This window comes from Parasteatoda tepidariorum, chromosome 3 (assembly GCF_982258835.1).
Source record: "Parasteatoda tepidariorum strain Cologne lab strain chromosome 3, Ptep-v5.0, whole genome shotgun sequence".
NCBI classification, from domain to species: domain Eukaryota; kingdom Metazoa; phylum Arthropoda; class Arachnida; order Araneae; family Theridiidae; genus Parasteatoda; species Parasteatoda tepidariorum.
The window spans coordinates 63,142,560-63,163,214 of NC_141757.1; the positions used below are offsets into that span (position 1 = coordinate 63,142,560).

Here is a 20,655-nt window from a genome sequence, read left to right on the forward strand (position 1 = left end):
GGTGAAAGTATATTTCGAAAAAATTATGAATCTGTACAAAATGATGAAATTTAGGATAAATCTGTACAAAAAATACTCAACATAAAAAGTTTTAAACTGAATTTAAAATCAATAAAAAAATTCTTTTACAAGATATACATGAGACCACAATAAAACTGGGATTTTTAATTAATATCAATTTCAAAGTAAAACATTACCGCAATAACCCATCTTGGGCCTAGGAAGTCATGGAAGTTAAGGCTCCACAATTTTGTGACCAACAGCATGATGGCGGCCATGTGGTCAGCCTTCTATGTCAAGCTGATGCCCATCGATCTGAAGCTGGATAGGCTTCAAGCTATCACCGGGGATCGGAACCCAGTTCTTCACATTGACAGTCCAGTTATATCTTTAAATGCAAGAAAACTCTTTGGTTTTCTACCTTGTTATGTTTGACAATGTGGCTGGGTGGCGCAGTTGGTTTGTCGTCGGCCTTCTGAACCCAAGTTTGCGGGTTCGATCCCCGGCCCAGACACCGGATTTTCGGGATGCAGAAAATCCTCAGAGGCCATGTCGTATGATTATGCGGCATGTGAAAGATCCCTGGAGTGCCTTATTGGCTCTTGGCATTTCCGGCAAAATTAAATTCCTAGTGCACTTTAGCATCCAAATAGAGTCTCGGTGCTGCCATGTAATGTGGCAGAAACTAGACGTCCAAATTAACATGACCAACGGTATCTCACCCATTATGGTGGTCCTGAAAGAGTGGATACCACCTCTGGAGAACGCACTAGGTCTGCTTATCGGCAAGACCGATTGTGCAGCTCATTGGAAATAAAAAAAAAATGTTTGACAATGAGCCGACCGGCCTGTGTAGGGGTCAGGGAACTGGTCTTGCATCAAAAAGGTTCTAGGTTCGAATCCCGGACATGGCAAGAATGTTCTTTCATTCTTTGTACTATCTGTCCTGTCTATGGGAGCAACGTTGGTCCACCTAATATGGTGCCCCTGAAAAACTGGCCAACGAATCTGCCCTGTAAATGCCTGTATGACGAGAGGTCATTCCCCAGGCTGGCATTGGAAAATAAAATGTTTAACATTGATATAGAAAATTATTGCCATATATTGATATATAACATATCATTTGATTTATTTTATATTCTATTATAGGCCCGAGATCCAGATTCAGTCACTAGTGTTACTTACATCATCAAAGAAGGGGCGGATGGAATTTTTGCTATTGATTCCAGCACTGGAGTTATCCGTACATTGTCTGCCTTGGATTATGAGAAACGGTCTACTTACACTCTCGTTGTTGGAACTCTTGAAAACGATGGTCCCGATCCCAGAGCTACAGCTACTGTTACTGTATCCGTTGAGGTAGGCTGTACTTATTTGAAGCACTTATTTTGTATTTTATTTACTCTTGGCGAATACTTGCCAATCATTGCAAGTAATATTAGAAATGATATTTCAATTATAGACTGGTTGCAATTTATTTTAGGATGAAAATGATATTGCTCCTGTATTTACAAGTGTTCCATTGCCCATCCGTTTACAAGATACAGTTCCACTTGGAACGGTGGTTACAACTATTGTTGCATCTGACGCTGATGGAACAGTAAGCTTATAATTAAGAAACATTTTTGTTTTTAAAATTTCTTGCAAACACTGTAAAAAAAATTAAGTATATATAGTTGCCACCATGTTTGGTGTTGTTGTCTTAACATTTGCAAGTAGACACATTTTTTAATTGCTTTTTCATTGTTACAGTTTTATTTATTTATCGATTTTTTTTTTGCTTGTTTGTTTACTGACATTGACAACACATATTTTCATGCTCACTTGAATCAATTTAATGGCTTTTCTAACAAAAACATTTTGTTTTAAACAACAAGCAAATTTTTAATAATATATTCTTATTAATGATTTCAAATTGTTATTTTGTCGATTTTATGTAATTTTTAGCACGATAACTACAGTTGTACATCTAAAATTGCAGTTAGTTTACTTTAACAACAAAAAGGGTTGAATTATACACCAGGAACTCTTTCAGTGGTTTATTATGGGTACAAACTATCATGTTTTTTTTAAAACTTTTTATAAGTTCAAGTTCAGTTATTAGTTAATTACTATTATCTTTTGGATGATTAAGTCATTTAAAAAAAATTTAGAATATTGTGTGATCCGATTCTCTAAAGCTTTAACTATTATCTTCCATAATACATGGATATGTTAAGCAACAGAAATTTTAATAGACTTCTAAAGCAAGCAAAATTTTTGTTATCATATATTGACATTGGAATTGTTCTTAAATTTTTTCCACTTATTTAAATCAATAGTATACTATAGAAAAATTATGTGCGAAATATTGAGTTAATTCATCATATTTATCAATGAAAGTTTTTTTAAGGTTTCTGTTCAATTTAAATTCATTTCAAACTTGTTCTTCCGGAATGGGAACCTTTAACAGTAAAATATCCTATATATATATATATATATATATATATATATATATATATATATATATATATATATATATATATATATATATATATATATATATATATATATATATATATATATATATATATATATATATATATATATATATATATATATATATATATATATATATATATATATATATATATATATATATATATATATATATATATATATATATATATATATATATATATATATATATATATATATATATATATATATTAGAAAATAAATTGATCGAAGTTTAAATTGTTATTTACTTTTTCCGAAGAAGTTTGCTTGCTCTTTTGAACTACTAAAAAAATACAATCTTTGGTACTTAGTAACTATACCTAGATATTCATGTCTTTACTGTACCTAAATATTCATGTCATTACTAAGGCCAGATATTTAAACATTCCCAGTTTTGTTGCTTGACTTGTTAAGTATATGACTTGTTAAGTATATGCATGTTTCGTAGTTACCAGGAAGTGAAATTCGATACGAAGTTACCGGAAAAGAAAAGGCACCAACTTATTTCCTCATAGATCCAGTTTCCGGTCTCATATCTGTTAAAGATGATCTTAGAAAGGAACCCGATTCAGAATACCGTGTAAGTACTCATATTTCACCAAATATATTTTTACAATTTTACTTAGAAAATAATGTTTCGATTAATCGCTTATCAGAAGAACGTTCTAAAGTTACTATAGTTATATTTTTAAAAGTTTTCAAAGTTTACATCAGGTAGCTGCTTACGAAAGTAATTTGTTTTCAATTAAAAAACCGTTTTATTTAATTACCTGGTAATAAAAAAAATAGTTCTCTTCATACAACTAAACATAACTCAAAATTCCACGCTCGGTACTCAATTCCACCCAGCTCTTTAAATATGAATTATGTATTAAATATAAACGATTTTGTTCCGCAAAGTATAAAATGCAAGTATTAAGAGGGACACCTAAGCAACCAATACAATTCTCGCAACGTTAATGTGCGAATTTCAAATTAATATTTTTTTCTATGAAATATATGACATTCTGTATAGTAACAAAATAATAAGTGTGCAAAAGCATTTTTTAAAACGAATATGATACCGGAAAGAGAATTAAATTCATGCATTGTCTAAAAATAAATGTCTAGAGTAATTATGGAATCATAGAATACGTAGAATACTTTTGTATTTCTATAACAAACCAAAATTGTGTGCAGTTTAATATTGCGATTATAAATATTATTTTATTTAGTTTATCTAAAATTAAAAAAGTTACTGGAGGAGTTGGGATTCGAACCCAAGACGTCTCGCATGCAAAGCGAGAGCTCTACCACTGAGCTACACCCCCGCAGCTGGTCTGCATTTTCATGAATAATAATTCCTATACGAACCGAAAACTTTTCGTATTAATCTGTGTACATGTCAATAGAAATCTAAAAGCTTCACAACTCGCAGTTTTATGTTTCGATCTAACCAAAATTGTGTGCAGTTTAATATTGTGATTAAAAATATTATTTTATTTAGCTTATCTAAAATTAAAAAAGTTACTGGAGGAGTTGGGATTCGAACCCAAGACATCTCGCATGCGAAGCGAGCGCTCTACCACTGAGCTACACCCCCGCAGCTGGTCTGCATTTTCATGAATAATAATTCCTATACGAACCGAAAACTTTTCGTATTAATCTGTGTACATGTCAATAGAAATCTAAAAGCTTCACAACTCGCAGTTTTATGTTTCGATCTAACCAAAATTGTGTGCAGTTTAATATTGTGATTATAAATATTATTTTATTTAGCTTATCTAAAATTAAAAAAGTTACTGGAGGAGTTGGGATTCGAACCCAAGACATCTCGCATGCGAAGCGAGCGCTCTACCACTGAGCTACGGCCCCGCAGCTGGTCTGCATTTTCATGAATAATAATTCCTATAGGAACCGAAAACTTTTCGTATTAATCTGTGTACATGTCAATAGAAATCTAAAAGCTTCACAACTCGCAGTTTTATGTTTCGATCTAACCAAAATAGTGTGCAGTTTAATATTGTGATTATAAGTATTATTTTATTTAGCTTATCTAAAATTTAAAAAGTTACTGGAGGAGTTGGGATTCGAACCCAAGACATCTCGCATGCGAAGCGAGCGCTCTACCACTGAGCTACACCCCCGCAACTGGTCTGCATTTTCATGAATAATAATTCCTATACGAACCGAAAACTTTTCGTATTAATCTGTGTACATGTCAATAGAAATCTAAAAGCTTCACAACTCGCAGTTTTATGTTTCGATCTAACCAAAATTGTGTGCAGTTTAATATTGTGACTATAAATATTATTTTATTTAGCTTATCTAAAATTAAAAAAGTTACTGGAGGAGTTGGGATTCGAACCCAAGACATCTCGCATGCGAAGCGAGCGCTCTTCCACTGAGCTACACCCCCGCAGCTGGTCTGCATTTTCATGAATAATAATTCCTATACGAACCGGAAACTTTTCGTATTAATCTGTGTACATGTCAATAGAAATCTAAAAGCTTCACAACTCGCAGTTTTATGTTTCGATCTAACCAAAATTGTGTGCAGTTTAATATTGTGATTATAAATATTATTTTATTTAGTTTATCTAAAATTTAAAAAGTTACTGGAGGAGTTGGGATTCGAACCCAAGACATCTCGCATGCGAAGCGAGCGCTCTACCACTGAGCTACACCCCCGCAGCTGGTCTGCATTTTCATGAATATTAATTCCTATACGAACCGAAAACTTTTCGTATTAATCTGTGTACATGTCAATAGAAATCTAAAAGCTTCACAACTCGCAGTTTTATGTTTCGATCTAACCAAAATTGTGTGCAGTTTAATATTGTGATTAAAAATATTATTTTATTTAGCTTATCTAAAATTAAAAAAGTTACTGGAGGAGTTGGGATTCGAACCCAAGACATCTCGCATGCGAAGCGAGCGCTCTACCACTGAGCTACACCCCCGCAGCTGGTCTGCATTTTCATGAATAATAATTCCTATACGAACCGAAAACTTTTCGTATTAATCTGTGTACATGTCAATAGAAATCTAAAAGCTTCACAACTCGCAGTTTTATGTTTCGATCTAACCAAAATTGTGTGCAGTTTAATATTGTGATTAAAAATATTATTTTATTTAGCTTATCTAAAATTAAAAAAGTTACTGGAGGAGTTGGGATTCGAACCCAAGACATCTCGCATGCGAAGCGAGCGCTCTACCACTGAGCTACACCCCCGCAGCTGGTCTGCATTTTCATGAATAATAATTCCTATACGAACCGAAAACTTTTCGTATTAATCTGTGTACATGTCAATAGAAATCTAAAAGCTTCACAACTCGCAGTTTTATGTTTCGATCTAACCAAAATTGTGTGCAGTTTAATATTGTGATTAAAAATATTATTTTATTTAGCTTATCTAAAATTAAAAAAGTTACTGGAGGAGTTGGGATTCGAACCCAAGACATCTCGCATGCGAAGCGAGCGCTCTACCACTGAGCTACACCCCCGCAGCTGGTCTGCATTTTCATGAATAATAATTCCTAAACGAACCGAAAACTTTTCGTATTAATCTGTGTACATGTCAATAGAAATCTAAAAGCTTCACAACTCGCAGTTTTATGTTTCGATCTAACCAAAATTGTGTGCAGTTTAATATTGTGATTAAAAATATTATTTTATTTAGCTTATCTAAAATTTAAAAAGTTACTGGAGGAGTTGGGATTCGAACCCAAGACATCTCGCATGCGAAGCGAGCGCTCTACCACTGAGCTACACCCCCGCAGCTGGTCTGCATTTTCATGAATAATAATTCCTATACGAACCGAAAACTTTTCGTATTAATCTGTGTACATGTCAATAGAAATCTAAAAGCTTCACAACTCGCAGTTTTATGTTTCGATCTAACCAAAATTGTGTGCAGTTTAATATTGTGATTATAAATATTATTTTATTTAGCTTATCTAAAATTAAAAAAGTTACTGGAGGAGTTGGGATTCGAACCCAAGACATCTCGCATGCGAAGCGAGCGCTCTTCCACTGAGCTACACCCCCGCAGCTGGTCTGCATTTTCATGAATAATAATTCCTATACGAACCGAAAACTTTTCGTATTAATCTGTGTACATGTCAATAGAAATCTAAAAGCTTCACAACTCGCAGTTTTATGTTTCGATCTAACCAAAATTGTGTGCAGTTTAATATTGTGATTATAAATATTATTTTATTTAGTTCATCTAAAATTTAAAAAGTTACTGGAGGAGTTGGGATTCGAACCCAAGACATCTCGCATGCGAAGCGAGCGCTCTACCACTGAGCTACACCCCCGCAGCTGGTCTGCATTTTCATGAATAATAATTCCTATACGAACCGAAAACTTTTCGTATTAATCTGTGTACATGTCAATAGAAATCTAAAAGCTTCACAACTCGCAGTTTTATGTTTCGATCTAACCAAAATTGTGTGCAGTTTAATATTGTGATTAAAAATATTATTTTATTTAGCTTATCTAAAATTAAAAAAGTTACTGGAGGAGTTGGGATTCGAACCCAAGACATCTCGCATGCGAAGCGAGCGCTCTACCACTGAGCTACACCCCCGCAGCTGGTCTGCATTTTCATGAATAATAATTCCTATACGAACCGAAAACTTTTCGTATTAATCTGTGTACATGTCAATAGAAATCTAAAAGCTTCACAACTCGCAGTTTTATGTTTCGATCTAACCAAAATTGTGTGCAGTTTAATATTGTGATTAAAAATATTATTTTATTTAGCTTATCTAAAATTAAAAAAGTTACTGGAGGAGTTGGGATTCGAACCCAAGACATCTCGCATGCGAAGCGAGCGCTCTACCACTGAGCTACACCCCCGCAGCTGGTCTGCATTTTCATGAATAATAATTCCTATACAAACCGAAAACTTTTCGTATTACTCTGTGTACATGTCAATAGAAATCTAAAAGCTTCACAACTCGCAGTTTTATGTTTCAATCTAACCAAAATTGTGTGCAGTTTAATATTGTGATTATAAATATTATTTTATTTAGCTTATCTAAAATTAAAAAAGTTACTGGAGGAGTTGGGATTCGAACCCAAGACATCTCGCATGCGAAGCGAGCGCTCTACCACTGAGCTACACCCCCGCAGCTGGCCTGCATTTTCATAATTAATAATTGCTATACGAACCGAAAACTTTTCGTATTAATCTGTGTACATGTCAATAGAAATCTAAAAGCTTCACAACTCGCAGTTTTATGTTTCGATCTACCCAAAATTGTGTGCAGTTTAATATTGTGATTATAAATATTATTTTATTTAGCTTATCTAAAATTAAAAAAGTTACTGGAGGAGTTGGGATTCGAACCCAAGACATCTCGCATGCGAAGCGAGCGCTCTACCACTGAGCTACACCCCCGTAGCTGGTCTGCATTTTCATGATTAATAATTGCTATACGAACCGAAAACTTTTCGTATTAATCTGTGTACATGTCAATAGAAATCTAAAAGCTTCACAACTCGCAGTTTTATGTTTCGATCTAACCAAAATTGTGTGCAGTTTAATATTGTGATTATAAATATTATTTTATTTAGCTTATCTAAAATTAAAAAAGTTGCTGGAGGAGTTGGGATTCGAACCCAAGACATCTCGCATGCGAAGCGAGCGCTCTACCACTGAGCTACACCCCCGCAGCTGGCCAGCATTTTCATGAATAATAATTCCTATACGAACCGAAAACTTTTCGTATTAATCTGTGTACATCTCAATAGAAATCTAAAAGCTTCACAACTCGCAGTTTTATGTTTCGATCTAACCAAAATTGTGTGCAGTTTAATATTGTGATTATAAATATTATTTTATTTAGCTTATCTAAAATTAAAAAAGTTGCTGGAGGAGTTGGGATTCGAACCCAAGACATCTCGCATGCGAAGCGAGCGCTCTACCACTGAGCTACACCCCCGCAGCTGGTCTGCATTTTCATGAATAATAATTCCTATACGAACCGAAAACTTTTCGTATTAATCTGTGTACATGTCAATAGAAATCTAAAAGCTTCACAACTCGCAGTTTTATGTTTCGATCTAACCAAAATTGTGTGCAGTTTAATATTGTGATTAAAAATATTATTTTATTTAGCTTATCTAAAATTAAAAAAGTTACTGGGGGAGTTGGGATTCGAACCCAAGACATCTCGCATGCGAAGCGAGCGCTCTACCACTGAGCTACACCCCCGCAGCTGGTCTGCATTTTCATAATTAATAATTGCTATACGAACCGAAAACTTTTCGTATTAATCTGTGTACATGTCAATAGAAATCTAAAAGCTTCACAACTCGCAGTTTTATGTTTCGATCTAACCAAAATTGTGTGCAGTTTAATATTGTGATTATAAATATTATTTTATTTAGCTTATCTAAAATTAAAAAAGTTACTGGAGGAGTTGGGATTCGAACCCAAGACATCTCGCATGCGAAGCGAGCGCTCTACCACTGAGCTACACCCCCGCAGCTGGTCTGCATTTTCATGAATAATAATTCCTATACGAACCGAAAACTTTTCGTATTAATCTGTGTACAAGTCAATAGAAATCTAAAAGCTTCACAACTCGCAGTTTTATGTTTCGATCTAACCAAAATTGTGTGCAGTTTAATATTGTGATTAAAAATATTATTTTATTTAGCTTATCTAAAATTAAAAAAGTTACTGGAGGAGTTGGGATTCGAACCCAAGACATCTCGCATGCGAAGCGATCGCTCTACCACTGAGCTACACCCCCGCAGCTGGTCTGCATTTTCATGAATAATAATTCCTATACGAACCGAAAACTTTTCGTATTAATCTGTGTACATGTCAATAGAAATCTAAAAGCTTCACAACTCGCAGTTTTATGTTTCGATCTAACCAAAATTGTGTGCAGTTTAATATTGTGATTATAAATATTATTTTATTTAGCTTATCTAAAATTAAAAAAGTTACTGGAGGAGTTGGGATTCGAACCCAAGACATCTCGCATGCGAAGCGAGTGCTCTACCACTGAGCTACACCCCCGCAGCTGGTCTGCATTTTCATAATTAATAATTGCTATACGAACCGAAAACTTTTCGTATTAATCTGTGTACATGTCAATAGAAATCTAAAAGCTTCACAACTCGCAGTTTTATGTTTCGATCTAACCAAAATTGTGTGCAGTTTAATATTGTGATTATAAATATTATTTTATTTAGCTTATCTAAAATTAAAAAAGTTACTGGAGGAGTTGGGATTCGAACCCAAGACATCTCGCATGCGAAGCGAGCGCTCTACCACTGAGCTACACCCCCGCAGCTGGTCTGCATTTTCATGAATAATAATTCCTATACGAACCGAAAACTTTTCGTATTAATCTGTGTACATGTCAATAGAAATCTAAAAGCTTCACAACTCGCAGTTTTATGTTTCGATCTAACCAAAATTGTGTGCAGTTTAATATTGTGATTATAAATATTATTTTATTTAGCTTATCTAAAATTAAAAAAGTTACTGGAGGAGTTGGGATTCGAACCCAAGACATCTCGCATGCGAAGCGAGCGCTCTACCACTGAGCTACACCCCCGCAGCTGGTTTGCATTTTCATGAGAAATAATTCCTATACGAACTGAAAACTTTTCTTATTAATCTGTGTACATGTCAATAGAAATGTAAAAGCTTCACAGCTCGCAGTTTTATGTTTCGATCTAACCAAAATTGTGTGCAGTTTAATATTGTGATTATAAATATTATTTTATTTTGTTTATCTAAAATTTTAAAAGTTACTGGAGGAGTTGGGATTCGAACCCAAGACATCTCGCTATGCGAAGCGAGCGCTCTACCACTGAGCTACACCCCCGCAGCTGGTCTGCATTTTCATGAATAATAATTCCTATACGAACCGAAAACTTTTCGTATTAATCTGTGTACATGTCAATAGAAATCTAAAAGCTTCACAACTCGCAGTTTTATGTTTCGATCTAACCAAAATTGTGTGCAGTTTAATATTGTGATTATAAATATTATTTTATTTAGTTTATCTAAAATTTAAAAAGTTACTGGAGGAGATGGGATTCGAACCCAAGACATCTCGCATGCGAAGCAAGCGCTCTACCACTGAGCTACACCCCCGCAGCTAGGCTGCATTTTCATGAATAATAATTCCTATACGAACCGAAAACTTTTCGTATTAATCTGTGTACATGTCAATAGAAATCTAAAAGCTTCACAACTCGCAGTTTTATGTTTCGATCTAACCAAAATTGTGTGCAGTTTAATATTGTGATTATAAATATTATTTTATTTAGCTTATCTAAAATTAAAAAAGTTACTGGAGGAGTTGGGATTCGAACCCAAGACATCTCGCATGCGAAGCGAGCGCTCTACCACTGAGCTACACCCCCGCAGCTGGTCTGCATTTTCATGAATAATAATTGCTATACGAACCGAAAACTTTTCGTATTAATCTGTGTACATGTCAATAGAAATCTAAAAGCTTCACAACTCGCAGTTTTATGTTTCGATCTAACCAAAATTGTGTGCAGTTTATTATTGTAATTATAAATATTATTTTATTTAGCTTATCTAAAATTAAAAAAGTTGCTGGAGGAGTTGGGATTCGAACCCAAGACATCTCGCATGCGAAGCGAGCGCTCTACCACTGAGCTACACCCCCGCAGCTGGTCTGCATTTTCATGAATAATAATTCCTATACGAACCGAAAACTTTTCGTATTAATCTGTGTACATCTCAATAGAAATCTAAAAGCTTCACAACTCGCAGTTTTATGTTTCGATCTAACCAAAATTGTGTGCAGTTTAATATTGTGATTATAAATATTATTTTATTTTGTTTATCTAAAATTTTAAAAGTTACTGGAGGAGTTGGGATTCGAACCCAAGACATCTCGCATGCGAAGCGAGCGCTCTACCACTAAGCTACACCCCCGCAGCTGGTCTGCATTTTCATGAATAATAATTCCTATACGAACCGAAAACTTTTCGTATTAATCTGTGTACATGTCAATAGAAATCTAAAAGCTTCACAACTCGCAGTTTTATGTTTCGATCTAACCAAAATTGTGTGCAGTTTAATATTGTGATTATAAATATTATTTTATTTAGTTTATCTAAAATTTAAAAGTTACTGGAGGAGTTGGGATTCGAAACCAAGACATCTCGCATGCGAAGCAAGCGCTCTACCACTGAGCTGCACCCCCGCAGCTAGGCTGCATTTTCATGAATAATAATTCCTATACGAACCGAAAACTTTTCGTATTAATCTGTGTACATGTCAATAGAAATCTAAAAGCTTCACAACTCGCAGTTTTATGTTTCGATCTAACCAAAATTGTGTGCAGTTTAATATTGTGATTATAAATATTATTTTATTTAGTTTATCTAAAATTTAAAAAGTTACTGGAGGAGTAGGGAATCGAACCCAAGACATCTCGCATGCGAAGCGAGCTCTCTACCACTGAGCTACACCCCCGCAGCTGGTCTGCATTTTCATGAATAATAATTCCTATACGAACCGAAAACTTTTCGTATAAACTGTGTACATGTCAATAGAAATCTAAAACCTTCACTACTCGCAGCTTTATGTTTAGATCCGATCAGAATTGTGAATATAAATATTATTTTATTCAGTTTTCATAAAATTTAAATTGTCACTGGAGGATTTGGGATTCGAACCCTAGACATCTCGCAAGCGAAGATAGAACACGAAAACTTTTCGCCTTAACCCTTATAATTTTCAATAAAAGTATACAAGTTTTATAAATTCGCAGATTTTGTCTCATTATAATCACTGTTGTGCGTAATTCATTATTGTGAATTAGCTTAAGGAATGAATTAGCTCCATGCATTATTTTATTTAATTTCTAAAATGTTCGAAACTCAACTGGGAATTTTAGGACTTGAGCTCTCTCATGCCAAACGAAATCTGTACCTCTGACCAACCCACATGTTTGTTCTGCCTTTTCATCATTAATAAGATGTATTTCGCTCGAAATCCCTTAGGAAACTTAAACATCTATAAAAGTCTTAAACTTTTATTGTTTTTCAATTTTGCACTTCGGTTTGAATCAGTATGATGCGCTGTTCAACATCGGGAATTGATGTTTTATTTTACTTGATTTTCACAAAACTCAAGATTTATTTGGTATTCGATCCCGAGTGTTGCTTGCCTTTTTTTTTTTTATTTAATAATAATTTTATTTAATAATTAATTTTTTTAATTTTATTTAATAATTGTCAAATAGACTTCTCTAGAAAAATTTTTGAATTTGTTATTATCTCTGCAACACCTTGTTTCTTTGAAAAAATTATAAGGTGAATGTTTGTTCTGTATTTATATGTTTGAAACGGAATTAATTGCATGTAATAGCTTTATTTTTCTCACTGTGAAAAAGAGAATTCACAATATAGTTATTGAAGTTACGTTTTATTTTTTTAAGCATCATAGCATAATAAAATACTGCGATAAAGAGGTGTTTATTCACTGGATCACCAAACGATGAAAAACCAGTGAAGGAACAAGTGTTCCTTTACTGGGTTTTTTCCTAAGTTAATGAAAATAAAAGATAAACTTCAATTTTCTTGTACCTTTAGTGATGTTCCGCATCAAAAGTATGTTAAAAATACGAAAAGCAACTTCTAACCAGTGATGGAACAGGCATGTTCCTTTACTGGGCATAGATTTCCCAGTGAATGAACAGTATGTGTTAATATGTTGACACTTTAATTGTCCTTCATGATTACAAAAAAAAGTTAACATTTTTCAAGTATTTATATGTTATAATTTCAAGAATAGGCTTGCTTTTAAATATTTGTATGGCTTATAAATTCATAAAGAGTATTAAAAAATAACCAAAAATAAGTGTTCCTTTACTGGTAAGAGCTGTTCCTTCACTTGGTCTTCTTACTACTTGTTATTTGAACCTCCAAAACTTTGAAACAATATTATGTAAGTTCTCTACAATTTTTTTTTACATAATTTGCAATTAGTAACAAATATGTTGACACTGTCATCGAACTACCACTGAACTGAACTGACTGTATACCACTGAAGCCAGCTGTAGTAAAGAAAAATGGCGTCGTTTACAGGCGGAGGGAATTTTGAATAACCCTGTATTGAGGTTTAATACTTAGAGCAGCACGTAGTTTTTATTTATGAAACAGCATAACAGATGTGGGGTATAACTTAGTGGTAAAGTGGTCGTTTGCTTAGAGTGGGGAATGTTTATTGTTCAAATTCAATATCTTCCAGCATTTTTTGAATTTTTAAAGAATGAAGAGAAATGAACCATATATTCAAAATTACACACGTGTCATACGCATATCGAGTAATGCATTTAAAATTCTTTTTGGTTTAATATTTTGATTTTTATAAGATTTAAGCAAAAGCAAAATAGCTGAGAGAATTTAATTCAATGATTGGATGTCACTATGGTAATTGCAAATTCTCTAACAAATGTATTCCTTTTTTACCTAATTTTTTACAAGGAATTAAAGGAGATACATATGTATTTAAGTTGTTATTGAACACACATTATATTTTAATGTTTTTTTTCCAGATTGAAGTAACAGCACGTGATCTGGGAACCCCTCCCTTATCGGCCACTGCAACACTGACGGTTTATGTGGAGCACATTGCCACAGTTGCTCCTGATTCTGGTCTCGGATTTGCAGATTCTCTATACAAGTAAGGAATATATAAACATAACAAAAAATTTATTTACTTATACTTGCTGTTATGTTAGTATAGTTTAAAAATACATTTCAGACATGTGTCTTTTATTATTGAAAGACACGCTGCATTGTTTTACCACAGATTGTTTATTTCTAGATATTATATTAAGAGAAAGTAAATAGCATCAACAAATAACAACAACTAAAATTAATATATTGAATTATACTAAATAATATAACATTAATGTATAAAAATTAATGTATAAGAGAAATTTTATATTGCATGTAGTGAAAAGTTGCTTATTGTTTTGCAGTAGTATTTCCTATTTATGTTTCTAGGTTTTCATAACTTACTTTAGAAACAACTGTTATTATTTACTTTAAACAGATACAACTTTTAATATTTTTTTAATGAAGAGATTTAACAAAATTTAAATTTGATTAGTTTTAAAACATTTTTATCAGCAATTTTAATACATGCTGGTTTGTTTTCGTTTTGTTCTATATTAATTTATACTTTTAGGAAAATATTTGCTATATTAATAATTTTAATGTATTTATTTAGTGTTGAAATTGCTGAGAATTCCTTAGCCAACACACTTATAAAAAGTCTTCTTGTTATAAACAAACCCAGAGGAAATTTCCCTATAGGTTGTCGAATTGACAGAGGAAATGAAGAAGGTAAATCAGTTTTATTTTAAAACTAGTAATGTTCAATAAAAACACTACTAGACATGCTCATTTTATGTTGTTAAAAAAATCTAAAAAAACTTTCTCCATTATATTTTTCAGGTTTATTTTACGTAATTGAAACGAATAACAGAGACTGCGAACTACGTCTCCAAACTGGGGAATTGGATTATGAACGACAGAATCGATATGTTTTGACTGTTAGACTAGTAACAGTTGGAGGTTTATTCGGTATGTTGTTTATGAATACATTTCATATAATGTCTATAAACTTTGCCTGTAGAAATTACATTAAAATAATCTGATTCGAAGAGTTGCTAATATATTTTGGATGGAATTTAATTATTACTTAAAAATTTAATTCTCAACATACTCTCAATATAGACTCAATATAGACAGTTGGAGGGTTATTCGGTGCGTTGTTTATGAGTACATTTCATATAATGTCTATAAACTTTGCCTGCAGAAATTACATTAAAATAATCTGATTCGAAGAGTTGCTAATATATTTTGGATGGAATTTAATTATTACTTAAAAATTTAATTCTCAATATACTCTCAATATAGACTCAATATAGACAGTTGGAGGGTTATTCAGTGCGTTGTTTATGAGTACATTTCATATAGAAATTACATTAAAACAATCTGATTAGAAGAGCTGCTTATATATTTTGGATGGAATTAAATTATTACTTAAAAATTTAATTATCAATATATTATCAAAATTATAAGATTTCTCTACATTATGTAAAAATGCAATTGCATAAAACTGTTTCTAATTGTAATCGGCTCATTCTTATTCGCCAAAAAAATTACCTGGAAGAGTTTAGTTTTCTCAAATGAAGATCAATATTTATTTGCTTGTCATCAGCATAAAACTAATAAAAATTATAAAAGTGTTGTTTACCAATAAAGTGTTTCCTTCACTCCAAAACCAAATTTTATTACGTCCAAAAACAAAGTTCTTTTATTTATCCTCATTACTTTATATTCTCTTACATCGCAAATTTTTGATTTTGATTCTCATTCCGAATTAAAGGCTTAAAATTGCAAGTAGTGTTTCGCTATTATTAAGTAAGCCTATTATATTTCTTTGTTCTCCAACATTTTACAATAAACATATTTAAATTGATTTCAATATTTAGTAATCGTTTTACCTAAACAATAACTAAAATATAAAATGATAAATAAGTCATATATACTTTTATTTTAAACTTAGCGTATGCCTAGTATACATATGCAATTAAAATGACTTATTCAAAATGGTAGAACACTGTTAGAATAATTAAATAATCTCTTTGGAAGAAAAAAAATTAACTAGTTTCTTAAGTAACCAAAAATTAAATAAGTATTTTGACGAAAAAATCATGGAAGAAGTTGAATTGTTGGAAAAATGATTAGGATTAAATTTTATCCTAATAGAATCGGGAACTAAATCTGCTAAACTAAATCTGTTTTAATGCAACGAAGCATTTTTTGATCTTTCAAATTAATGTTTTTTACTTTCGAAGTAATACTCTGTTTTTCGACAATAAACAAAACAAGATTGTTGTACTTATGGGTCTTTTAGAGCGAAGAGAGCAGAGCCCCCAGTTATAGTATATTGTTCGTAAATATAATTTGATGTATCCTTTTTCCTTCTTAATGCGAAGAATTGATTATGTCTATGAAACTAAGAAGTACATAGTGAAAAATTAAAATATCAAAACTAATATCTTAGTTTGATTGAAAGAAAAATCAATTATGTATTGTTTCTGAAATTAGCATAATTATCTGTAGCTGTATTATATTGAAGTGTCCCAATGCTATATTGTGACACCAAGTTAATTATTGCTGTCTCAAGAAGCCTGTTTATTAGCTTGTATTTACGATCTGTGTTATTAACAGATAATTTCATTCTGTAAATAAAATAAGTAGTTTAAGCACAAAATGTATTTCTATAGAATTAAAGCAGCTTTCATTTCTCAACTTTGCAATTTGTAAGTAATGATAGTACTACGATTCTTAATGGTCCTTTAATAAAACTAAGTACCGGATATTTTCAAAAATTAATTCCAAACAAACGATACTTATTCATTCCTTTTTACCCCTTAAAAATAGCAAAAATTCATGTCCTAGATTGTTTTAATTAGTTCCAAGTTAAGTAAGAGTTGTAATAATCTATTTATTGATTTGTGTTATCAGGATCTTCCAGACTTCGATCCGACGTTGCTGTTCAAGTTTTGGACATAAATGACAACAAACCAGAATTCTTAATTCCCCAGCGTTATTCTAGAATATTGACGGATAAATACTTTGCTGTCCTTGCTCATGATGCCCCCCTAGAAACTGCTTTTATACAAGTTCAGGTAAGACTGGATAAAATGATTTCAATTAAGAAGAACATTGCAGTAATGGAGCGATTTATAGTGGTTTATTTCTAAAACATATTTCGGAGAGGGTGCAATTTCATTTTTTTTCTTTTTTTTTTTTTTTTTTGCGTTGTAGTACATATTTTACTTGCCGTTGTTGATGTTAGATTGTTTAGAAAAAAGCCAAACTGTCAATTTTCTTGATATGACTAACATGTTAAATACCAATTTATAGTCAAATGCCTATAGTTTCTCGGATTTGCCGAGGAGACACTTAGCTAAATCAACTAAGATAACTGGGTTAAGTGAAAGAAATATTGTACCATAGCCATGTATAGTAAAAAATCTACTCTAAAATTTAAAAATAAATTTCGAAACGATTTTCTCACTTAATTTTGGAATTATTTGGAGTTAATTTTAGGAATAATTTTAAATTTGAATCATGTGCTTCTAGTGTGGGGTTCAGCCAGGTCGGAATTGAAACTTATTATTATTACCCTTATTATTATTATTATTATCCTTATTATTATTAGAAGCAGTAATAGTAGTAATAGTAGTAGTACCACTACTACAACTGTTATTTTGACTTTTAAGATGCCTTCTAACAGTGGATTCAATGACTTTTTTTTCTACTTTTATTAAACTGCTGTTTGTAGAAAATGCAACACCATGAAAGAATCATCAGAATCAAATGAAATTTAATGCAGAAACGACTTGTACTGATACAAATAAATGATGAAATTTTCAAAACAAAAGAAACAAATTAAGCGTCCGAAATCAGTATTTGGTGCAGCCACCACGCGCTGCAATAAGTGCTGCTATACGACGTGGCATGGAGTCAAACAGATGTTGAATATCTGCTTGAGGAAGAGAATTCCATATCGCTTGTATGCGCAACCAAAGTTCGTCTTTGGAAACTGCAGGACGCGGATCACGAGTGAGACGCCGACCAACCATATCCCACACGTGCTCAATAGGCGACATATCCGGCGAATAAGCAGGCCAAGGAAGAAGTTGCATGCGTTGTGCTGAACAGAAGTCTCTAACAGTCCGCGCAACATGTGGGCGTGCATTATCCTGCTGAAAGATAGCTCCAGGGATGCCTTGAAGGAAAGGAACGACTTCGGGCTGTAGCACTTCACGGACGTATCTGTTGCTATTGAGATTACCCTCAATTCGTATCAAATTGGATCGTCCATGATACGAAATCGCACCCCAGACCATAACTCCGGGTGTTCGACCACTATGTCGTTCAATAATACACTCAGGAAGGCAGCGTTGACCGGCATAACGTCTAACACGAACACGGCCATCATGGGTCCACAAATTGAAGCGTGATTCATCTGAAAAGACAACTTGGTGCCAATCAGCTCGCCAGTCTCTGTGCTCAAGAGCCCACTGCCGACGCAGCCGTCGATGATCCGCCGTGAGGGGAATCCTGTATAATGGCACCCTTGCACGCAATCCACGGCGCAGCAGACGACGACGAATTGACGAAGCCGACAATTGTACACCTGTAGCAGTAGACCAATGTGCTGCCAGCTGCCTGGAGGAAGCTGTGCGATCATTCACCGCCATGCGGAGCAGGTGTCGATCATCGCGCTCTGACGTCACCTTCTGTCGTCCAGTGCCTGTTTTTCGAGTTGTTCGGTGCTCGTCGGTCCACTGCTTCCAAACTCGCATCACTGTGGAACTGTTCCGCTGCATACGAGCTGCTATTGCGCGATAGGAAAATCCTCCTTCTCGAAGGCCGATTATCCTCCCTCGTTTAAACTCCGTAAGTTGCTTGAATTTCTTATTCTTCCGTCGTGGAGGCATACTCAGGTCTCACTAAACGTTTGCCACTAACAAATAATCATAGACTATTTTCAACGTCCCGCTACAGCACTTTATTTATACGCTTTCAGCATCAATTCAGAGGGCGCTGCGCGCGCCACGCACGCGCGATGGCTCTGAAACTTTATTAATTTGCATAATATCCTATAATTGACATTTGCTGCGAATTTCATTTGATTCTGATGATTCCTTCATGGTGTTGCATTTTCTACAAACAGCAGTTTATATTCGCGCTTAAATTTACAGCATGTTTTTGATTGAAATAGTTTAAGTAATACATGGATTTGTTTCGAATAAATTACTTTTACCAGAATTAGCGGCACATTTAACTGAAAGGCCTAAAAAATAAAAGCTTTTTATTGTATCTCTTTATTCTGCTTCATAACCATTAAACAGCCGATCGAATTCTGAGTTTAAGACTATCAATGTTAAATTCCGTTGGCTTGTAATTTTGAACTCATGATTTTGAATTTTGAATCAGAAGACATGGGAATTACTGGCATTTCATGGAGAGGAAAACCAAGAAAACCTCCCACGGTTAACCCAACAACAAAGGGGGAATCTAACCGGTGATCCATCTACCATTGAGGGTGTTTTACGTCTGTACTGTGGTCAGTGATAGTCGGGAGTAGAATTCGTATCAACTAGTCATCACTGGGCTTTGAACCAGGGTCACCTTATTGGGAGGCATTCTTTGAGCTATCCTGGTTCTGTATCTCTTTTTCCAAAAAAATCAGCTAGAAACACAGAAGTAAAAAAACAAAAAAAGCAGGTTTAGTTTGTGTACAGAACAAATTCCGTCTGCTGCCAAGGAAACAAGAAATAGCGTATTTCAAAAAGAGGAGTCCTAATATTGTCCCAACTTGAAATAGTTAAGCCTCGAAAACAACAATCACCGCCACTGCTCAAGACGAATAGCGAGGATAGTTTTTGACATAGACTATACAGCTTTAGAAATAAATATATTCTAGAAATATTACCAAAATCAGATTAGGTTAAGAACATAACAGTGCAAAAAAAATGAAGAAAGTAGCATTTAAAGTTTACGAATGCGTTATAATAATCCATACACAGTAACAAAAAAATTAAGAATTACAAGTACATAATTTTAACTTAACTCAGTTTCAAACCAGCAAAAGAATGTTTCCTAAAATAAACTCTAAAATAATATAAAATAATAAAAAATATATATAAAATAATTTTTTTTAAATAAAATTATTTTTTTATAAAATCTCTCAAGGAATACCAAATTATTTTTTTTACCTGTGAAATAACTAAATCTGACAATTTATTTTTTTAGGCTTTTGACCTGGATTCAGGAGCTAATGGATTTGTCACTTACGAGATAGCTTTAGACTCAGATCCTTTCCGAAGATTTCGTATCGAACCTCATTCTGGCTTCATCAGCAACATAAAATCTTTAGAGGACGTTCGACAAGAAGAACTGCCATTGCGTTTAAAAGTAGTTGCTCGAGACAATCCAGAACTTCGTTCAGCAGTTATGACTCAGAGTATATATGTGTTTGTGAGTATACTTTGAGTATAAAGTACCATGTTTTGTACCACACACATACGTGTACAATTTTGGGGCTAAATTACTTTTGTAAT

At 33.4% G+C, this 20,655-nt stretch overlaps 1 protein-coding gene and 30 non-coding genes across 31 annotated transcripts in view; 1 reads left to right on the forward strand and 30 right to left on the reverse strand.

Moving 5' to 3' along the window:
• Nucleotides 1-20,655, forward strand: part of Cad99C (cadherin 99C) — a 109,539-nt gene that overhangs the window by 75,521 nt on the left and 13,363 nt on the right. Inside the window, exons 22-29 of the mRNA XM_087159459.1 lie at nucleotides 1,150-1,359; nucleotides 1,484-1,600; nucleotides 2,948-3,079; nucleotides 14,056-14,183; nucleotides 14,736-14,851; nucleotides 14,963-15,091; nucleotides 17,045-17,208; nucleotides 20,348-20,572. Coding sequence (XP_087015585.1) covers nucleotides 1,150-1,359; nucleotides 1,484-1,600; nucleotides 2,948-3,079; nucleotides 14,056-14,183; nucleotides 14,736-14,851; nucleotides 14,963-15,091; nucleotides 17,045-17,208; nucleotides 20,348-20,572 — 1,221 coding nt within the window. The remainder of the gene's footprint in view (nucleotides 1-1,149; nucleotides 1,360-1,483; nucleotides 1,601-2,947; nucleotides 3,080-14,055; nucleotides 14,184-14,735; nucleotides 14,852-14,962; nucleotides 15,092-17,044; nucleotides 17,209-20,347; nucleotides 20,573-20,655) is intronic.
• On the reverse strand, nucleotides 3,738-3,809 carry TRNAA-UGC (transfer RNA alanine (anticodon UGC)). Its single transcript has one exon. It is a non-coding gene; the product is annotated as a tRNA-Ala (tRNA).
• On the reverse strand, nucleotides 4,010-4,081 carry TRNAA-CGC (transfer RNA alanine (anticodon CGC)). The gene has a single exon. It is a non-coding gene; the product is annotated as a tRNA-Ala (tRNA).
• On the reverse strand, nucleotides 4,282-4,353 carry TRNAA-CGC (transfer RNA alanine (anticodon CGC)). Its single transcript has one exon. It is a non-coding gene; the product is annotated as a tRNA-Ala (tRNA).
• On the reverse strand, nucleotides 4,554-4,625 carry TRNAA-CGC (transfer RNA alanine (anticodon CGC)). Its single transcript has one exon. It is a non-coding gene; the product is annotated as a tRNA-Ala (tRNA).
• TRNAA-CGC (transfer RNA alanine (anticodon CGC)) lies at nucleotides 4,826-4,897 on the reverse strand. The gene has a single exon. It is a non-coding gene; the product is annotated as a tRNA-Ala (tRNA).
• On the reverse strand, nucleotides 5,098-5,169 carry TRNAA-CGC (transfer RNA alanine (anticodon CGC)). Its single transcript has one exon. It is a non-coding gene; the product is annotated as a tRNA-Ala (tRNA).
• TRNAA-CGC (transfer RNA alanine (anticodon CGC)) lies at nucleotides 5,370-5,441 on the reverse strand. The gene has a single exon. It is a non-coding gene; the product is annotated as a tRNA-Ala (tRNA).
• On the reverse strand, nucleotides 5,642-5,713 carry TRNAA-CGC (transfer RNA alanine (anticodon CGC)). Its single transcript has one exon. It is a non-coding gene; the product is annotated as a tRNA-Ala (tRNA).
• TRNAA-CGC (transfer RNA alanine (anticodon CGC)) lies at nucleotides 5,914-5,985 on the reverse strand. The gene has a single exon. It is a non-coding gene; the product is annotated as a tRNA-Ala (tRNA).
• On the reverse strand, nucleotides 6,186-6,257 carry TRNAA-CGC (transfer RNA alanine (anticodon CGC)). The gene has a single exon. It is a non-coding gene; the product is annotated as a tRNA-Ala (tRNA).
• TRNAA-CGC (transfer RNA alanine (anticodon CGC)) lies at nucleotides 6,458-6,529 on the reverse strand. Its single transcript has one exon. It is a non-coding gene; the product is annotated as a tRNA-Ala (tRNA).
• On the reverse strand, nucleotides 6,730-6,801 carry TRNAA-CGC (transfer RNA alanine (anticodon CGC)). Its single transcript has one exon. It is a non-coding gene; the product is annotated as a tRNA-Ala (tRNA).
• On the reverse strand, nucleotides 7,002-7,073 carry TRNAA-CGC (transfer RNA alanine (anticodon CGC)). The gene has a single exon. It is a non-coding gene; the product is annotated as a tRNA-Ala (tRNA).
• Nucleotides 7,274-7,345, reverse strand: TRNAA-CGC (transfer RNA alanine (anticodon CGC)). Its single transcript has one exon. It is a non-coding gene; the product is annotated as a tRNA-Ala (tRNA).
• On the reverse strand, nucleotides 7,546-7,617 carry TRNAA-CGC (transfer RNA alanine (anticodon CGC)). Its single transcript has one exon. It is a non-coding gene; the product is annotated as a tRNA-Ala (tRNA).
• TRNAA-CGC (transfer RNA alanine (anticodon CGC)) lies at nucleotides 7,818-7,889 on the reverse strand. The gene has a single exon. It is a non-coding gene; the product is annotated as a tRNA-Ala (tRNA).
• On the reverse strand, nucleotides 8,090-8,161 carry TRNAA-CGC (transfer RNA alanine (anticodon CGC)). Its single transcript has one exon. It is a non-coding gene; the product is annotated as a tRNA-Ala (tRNA).
• TRNAA-CGC (transfer RNA alanine (anticodon CGC)) lies at nucleotides 8,362-8,433 on the reverse strand. Its single transcript has one exon. It is a non-coding gene; the product is annotated as a tRNA-Ala (tRNA).
• On the reverse strand, nucleotides 8,634-8,705 carry TRNAA-CGC (transfer RNA alanine (anticodon CGC)). The gene has a single exon. It is a non-coding gene; the product is annotated as a tRNA-Ala (tRNA).
• Nucleotides 8,906-8,977, reverse strand: TRNAA-CGC (transfer RNA alanine (anticodon CGC)). The gene has a single exon. It is a non-coding gene; the product is annotated as a tRNA-Ala (tRNA).
• TRNAA-CGC (transfer RNA alanine (anticodon CGC)) lies at nucleotides 9,178-9,249 on the reverse strand. The gene has a single exon. It is a non-coding gene; the product is annotated as a tRNA-Ala (tRNA).
• On the reverse strand, nucleotides 9,450-9,521 carry TRNAA-CGC (transfer RNA alanine (anticodon CGC)). Its single transcript has one exon. It is a non-coding gene; the product is annotated as a tRNA-Ala (tRNA).
• Nucleotides 9,722-9,793, reverse strand: TRNAA-CGC (transfer RNA alanine (anticodon CGC)). Its single transcript has one exon. It is a non-coding gene; the product is annotated as a tRNA-Ala (tRNA).
• TRNAA-CGC (transfer RNA alanine (anticodon CGC)) lies at nucleotides 9,994-10,065 on the reverse strand. Its single transcript has one exon. It is a non-coding gene; the product is annotated as a tRNA-Ala (tRNA).
• On the reverse strand, nucleotides 10,266-10,338 carry TRNAA-CGC (transfer RNA alanine (anticodon CGC)). Its single transcript has one exon. It is a non-coding gene; the product is annotated as a tRNA-Ala (tRNA).
• Nucleotides 10,539-10,610, reverse strand: TRNAA-CGC (transfer RNA alanine (anticodon CGC)). Its single transcript has one exon. It is a non-coding gene; the product is annotated as a tRNA-Ala (tRNA).
• Nucleotides 10,811-10,882, reverse strand: TRNAA-CGC (transfer RNA alanine (anticodon CGC)). The gene has a single exon. It is a non-coding gene; the product is annotated as a tRNA-Ala (tRNA).
• TRNAA-CGC (transfer RNA alanine (anticodon CGC)) lies at nucleotides 11,083-11,154 on the reverse strand. The gene has a single exon. It is a non-coding gene; the product is annotated as a tRNA-Ala (tRNA).
• Nucleotides 11,355-11,426, reverse strand: TRNAA-CGC (transfer RNA alanine (anticodon CGC)). The gene has a single exon. It is a non-coding gene; the product is annotated as a tRNA-Ala (tRNA).
• TRNAA-CGC (transfer RNA alanine (anticodon CGC)) lies at nucleotides 11,898-11,969 on the reverse strand. Its single transcript has one exon. It is a non-coding gene; the product is annotated as a tRNA-Ala (tRNA).